A 5,414-nucleotide genomic window follows, 5' to 3' on the forward strand; every position below is an offset into this window, starting at 1 on the left:
GGAGACCTCTGGCTCCATCTTGGCCAGGGGGACCGGGGGGACCGGGGGGACCTGCAGGGAGGAAGATGAGGGTGAAGATCGATGGGGGTTAACAGACTGGGGACACTAAGAGAGCATATCCTTACCTGGAGGTCCTGATGGACCCTTTGCCCCGGGAATGCCTGAGGGTCCCCGTCCACCTGCATCACCCTTGGGACCAGAGGGGCTGGGGGGTCTCCGCGAACCAGGTCTGCCTGCGGGGAGCAGCATCCTCAGGGGGGGATCTTTTCTCCAGCACTGGGTGGCAGTGCTGCTACTGATGCCACTGGGTGCTGTGGGCTGTGGGACAGCAACCCCCCTTACCTTTGTCCCCTGGGCTCCCCTGTGCGGCCGGGGACCCCCAGAGCTGCCCGGTGTCAGGACCCCTACTCAAGCTGTCACCTTTGGGCGTTGGGGACGTGGGGGCTTCTGCCACTGAGAGCCGGGCCACCTGCGGATGAGACAGTGCTGGGGAGTGTGAGATGCCACCCCTGGTCCCCATCCCCATGGAGGGGTGGCGGGGGGTGGGGGTGGGGGGTCACCTGTGCCTCGAGGGTGGCCAGGCGTGCTGACAGCTCCCCGACGTGGCTGCAGTTCAGGCACCCTGCAGGGGACAGTGCAGGGCTTGGGGTGCGCCCAGGACCCCAGAATATTTTTGAGGGTGGGAGGCACCGAGGAGCTGCACCCACCTGAGAAAGCCGTGGGGCGCAGGGGAGAGCGACGTGGGGCGGTGCTGGGGCGTGCAGCATCACGCAGAGCCAGGAAGGTGTGGGGCTCTGTGATGGGAGAGGGTGTCAGGACCCCCCTGGGCATCACTGCTGGTGGGAGAACTCCCTCACCAGGGGTGGTGCTTCACTCCCAAATTGGGGAGAGGAACAGAGGGAGTTCCGTTGCTTTCTGGCCCATCCTTGGCTGCTGGTGAGCCCCAAACCTAGTCATGACCCTTGGTCAGACCCCCCCAAACCCACCCACGGCCCTGAATCAGATTCCCCTTGAGCCCATCCGGCCTGCCATATCCACCCCACCCCACAGCACCAAGCTAGATCCCCCAAATCCCACCCATGGCCAAGAGCCAGAGCCTCCACACCCACCCACCCATTATGGCACTCTAGATGCCCTCAGTCTGTCCCATAACCCTGAGCCAGATTCCCCCAAACCCACTCATGCCCACCAGCCAGATCTTCCCAATCCCAATGATGGTCCTGAACCATTCCCCCCCGCTCCCCAGCCCCAGCCCCTGATACCCCAAACCAGCTCTCTCCATCCCCAGCTCAGGGGGACTACAGTGTGGGGTCCTACTAAGGGGACGTGAGAATACAACCCAGCAGATCCATGTCACTGAGCCCCCCCACGCTGTCACCACACCCTGGCACGGCCACCACCAATGCTGCTGAGGACAGCCAGCACAGCCCTAAGCAGGCCCAGATGTGGGGCACTCAGCCAATGCATGGAGAGGAGGAGGAGGAGGGGAGAACTGAAGCACGCGCATAGAAGGAGAAGAGCCCCTGCCACTGCTGTGCTGCTGCCACTCAGCTGGCCCCATGCTCTTGGGGTGGGCTGGGAATGTGTAGCCCCCGCCAGCTAACAGAGGCTGGCAGCTGCCAAGAGCCATGCGTGGCACAGGCTGGCACCCATTCATTCAATGCACACAGGCACAGCTGCCTGGCTGCACACAGGGGCAGACAGACAGGCAGGCAGACAGACAGACACCCCCTTATGGGCTCATCCACCCACCCACAAGAATGTCCATCCATCCATCACCCACTGACACCCCACCCGTCTGCTTTTCCATCTATCTGTCCATGCAAACTGCTGTCCAACCATCCATCTGCCCACCCACCCGCACAGAGGAACATCCAGCCACCTCCTCAGCCACCCAGCAGAGCGTCTCTCCAGCTGCCCACCCACACAGAACATCCAACCAGCTATCCACTGATCTGTTCCTGCATCCATGGTTGGAAATCCAAGCATTCATTTGCCAGCCCACTCATCAACCCATCCATCTGCACTCAGGAACATCTATCTGTCCGTCCATCCATCTATTCATCCATCTATCCATCCATTCATCCATCCGTTCATCTGTCAATCCCACCCTCCATCCACCCAATCACCCACAGGAACATCCATCCCTTCATCCTTCCAACCATCCATCCATCCATCTGTCCGTTCATCTGTCTATCCATCTATCCATTCACCCACAGGAACATCCATCCCTCCATCCCTCTATCCTTCTATCCAACCATCCCTCCCTCCATCCCTCTGTCCACCTATCCACCTACCAATCCCTCTGTCCCTCTGTCCTTCCTTCCCTCCCTCCCACCCTTCCTCCCACCATCCATCCATCCATCCATCCATCCATCCATCCCTCCCTCCCTCCATCCATCCCTCTATCCATCCCTCCCTCTTCCATCCATTCCTCCATCCATCCCTCTATCCGTCCCTCCCTCTTCCATCCATTCCTCCATCCCTCCCTCCATCCATCCCTCTATCCATCCCTCCCTCTTCCATCCATTCCTCCTTCCATCCCTCTATCCATCCATCCCTCTATCCATCCCTCCCTCTTCCACCTGTCCCTCCATCCACCCACCCCCACACAGCTCCATCCACCCCTCTCTGACGGAATACTGAGGTGCCCATGGTACGCAGCCCCGAGGGCTGGACCCAGAGCCCACCCCACCATCCCACGCCGCTCCCACCTTCCTCACAGTTGGCCCCACTGTGCCCAGGGCAGCACTTCCACTCCAGCGCCGTCAGCGTCCTGTAGGCCACCCGATACGCGGGCCGGATGACGGTGCGATAGCTGCTGGCACAGATTGGGCACCGATGTCACCCCCGTGCCACCACCCCACGGCTGCTGCTCCTGGTGCTCACTGGGGTCTCACCTGCCTCCACCGCAGCCCGGCGGCCAGCGGCAGCCCTGGAAAACACGCTGCAGGGAGGTGCCATTCTGCACCAGGCACGTCACCGTCCTCGTCACCATGTAGGAGCACCAATTGCTGCAAGAGAAGCCACCGGTGCCACTGTGGGGGTCCCACTCTGCATCCCCAGAACACCTCGTGTTCCACTGAGACTTGTCCCTTGATGTCCCCAGGGTGGTACTCATCCTCACCCATCCTCATGGAGATGCCACCCCAGCTTTTAGATGGATGTCCCCAGCATGGTGTCCCCACACGGGCTCCACCCACCATGGCCACTGCTCACCACCAGCCCTGTTGTCCCCAGGCAGGCTGTGTCTGGAGATATGAGTGCCATCCGTGTCACTGGGGGAAATTGGTTCCCAAGTGCCCCATAGGGGAGAACTGGGACCTCCGAGTGCCCTATAGGGATGAACCAAGTCCCCCAGTGCCCCCCAGTTGCCCCATAGGACAGAACCAAACCCCTCAAGTGCCCCACAGGGGAATGCTGAGACTCACCAGTGCCTGACAAGTGACCCATGGGGAGGAGATGGGACCTCCAAATGCCCTCCAAATGCCACGAAGGAGAGAGCTGGGACCCCCAAGTGTCCCCCCAGTGTCCCATAGGACTGAACTGAGCTCTACAAGTGCACAATAGCAGAGAGCTGGAACCCCCACTGTCCAATAGGGCAGACCCAAGCCCCCTTGGAGATGTGTGCCATCCTTGCCTGCGCAGCCACGATTTGGGTGGAAAGAGGAGCTTTTTGTGCTTGCGGGGAAGGAGGTGGCTGCGGCTGGTGGCAGTGGGGGGAACAATTGTGTGGGATGTGCCGGGGGGACGCAGCGGGGTGGCGCAGGGCTTTGTGGCTGGGCAGCATCCCAGCTGCACATTGAGCCTCTCTGACAAAACTGCTGCATGATGACACCTCTGGGGTGACAAACACCACCGGGCAGAGCGATGGGGATGGATGGGGGGGCCGACTGCCCCCAGTACTGTGCCCCCCAAGGGCGTCTCCTTGTGCTGGCATGGGTTGGGGATGATGCCAGCCCCGGAGGTGCCATAGGGATGAGGATGCGCCCCAGCCCGTTCTGGCTGGCAGGGAAGCTGGGGCTGGTGCCAGCAATGAGGGAACCCCCCCAGCTCAGGGCAGGAGCCAGCAGTGAGGCGTGTGGGTGCTCGCATGGCCCCGGCTCACCCAGCCCACCCGCTGCGGGGCCATTCGTGCACTGAGTGTGCCCGGGCTCTGCTCTGGGCCTGGTACCTTCCCCCAGCTTCGTGCCCCTCTCGGGGTGTGTGGGACCCATGGGTGGGCCCCGGTCAGGCAATGGGGTCCGCCTGAGCCAGGCCAGGAGGGGAAGGGGAAATGAGGCAGCTTCTGCCCGTCACTGTGCCGAGCTGAGCGGAACCGGGAGGTCCCGGCAATCCGGTGCTGGAGACACCGCCAGCGCCAAAGATTTCCTGTAAACAACCCCCAGCAGAACAGGGACCATAGGGATAGACATGGACTGCAGCCCCCAGCAGCCAGGCACTGGGTTCCATTGTCCCCGCTGCTTCCTGGGCACCGGCAGAGCCATGGGGATGGGGCCAGGCAACCCCCAGCCATGAGGACCCCCAGTGACCCCAGTTCCCCCCAGCATGCTCCGGAATGCTACAGCACCTTTGCACCCAGGTGGCTGCTGACCCCAGCAGCGACGCCAGCTCCTGCCAGCCCTGGAGACCCCCCAGCACCCCCCAGCCTTCCCACTCCCGGCAAACCCAGAGCCCCATTCTGAACCAAGCAGCCCCTCCCTGGTGTCTCCAGTGTTCCTGCACCCCCCCATTGTTGGCACCCCCCGGGTGTCCAGCATCCAGTCCCATGCAATGCCCATTCCCCCTGACACCCAGAGCCCCCTGGTGCTACATCCCCGTGTCTGGCACTCAGACCCCCATAGCACTCTTCCTCCCCGCTCCCCCCCCCTGCTGGCACCCCCAGTGCCTGATCCCCAATCCCCACTGCTGCCGGTACCACCAGCACCCACCGCTCGCTGCCCTCCGGTGCCGGTACCCAGTGCCCGGCACCAAGACCCCCCAGCACGCTGTGCTCCCCATCCGCGCTCCCCACAGCACCCCATTCCCTCTAACCCTTCGCCCCAAGCCCGGTGTCCCCACCTCCCCATTGCCCCCCGTCCTCGCTGCCCTCTCGGTGCGCCCCCCCTCCCCCCGGCGCCGGTACCTGCGGGGCTGCACGCTCCAGGAGCCGGCAGCGGGCGGCAGCAGCAGGCAGCAGCACAACCCCATCGCCAGGGGCAGGGGCGGGCAGCGGTGCCCCCCCCGGGAGAGGCCCTCCATGCTCCGTTCCGCTCCGCTCGGCTCCGCTCGGCTCGACGGGGCACCGGGGGCCGCGCTCCGTGCGCGGGGAGGAGCGAAGGGGAAGGGATGGAGGATGGAGGGGGAGGAGGAAGGGACCCCCCCCATTCCTCCCCCCAACACGCACACACACCCCGCTGCCTTCCGCCTCGGAG

General features: G+C 63.5%; 1 protein-coding gene across 1 annotated transcript in view; it reads right to left on the reverse strand.

The window, feature by feature from the left end:
- LOC104913599 (EMI domain-containing protein 1) overlaps window positions 1-5,331 on the reverse strand; it is a 5,598-nt gene extending 267 nt beyond the window's left edge. The window contains exons 1-8 of the mRNA XM_010720523.2: window positions 5,126-5,331; window positions 2,901-3,014; window positions 2,715-2,818; window positions 708-794; window positions 561-622; window positions 343-469; window positions 126-233; window positions 7-51 (exon numbers count right to left, since the gene is read on the reverse strand). Of these exons, the coding sequence (XP_010718825.1) occupies window positions 7-51; window positions 126-233; window positions 343-469; window positions 561-622; window positions 708-794; window positions 2,715-2,818; window positions 2,901-3,014; window positions 5,126-5,241 (763 nt within the window). The 5' untranslated portion in view covers window positions 5,242-5,331. The remainder of the gene's footprint in view (window positions 1-6; window positions 52-125; window positions 234-342; window positions 470-560; window positions 623-707; window positions 795-2,714; window positions 2,819-2,900; window positions 3,015-5,125) is intronic.
- Between the last annotated feature and the right edge of the window lie 83 nt (window positions 5,332-5,414).

The sequence above is a fragment of the Meleagris gallopavo genome, chromosome 17, assembly GCF_000146605.3.
Source record: "Meleagris gallopavo isolate NT-WF06-2002-E0010 breed Aviagen turkey brand Nicholas breeding stock chromosome 17, Turkey_5.1, whole genome shotgun sequence".
Taxonomy (NCBI): Eukaryota; Metazoa; Chordata; class Aves; order Galliformes; family Phasianidae; genus Meleagris; species Meleagris gallopavo.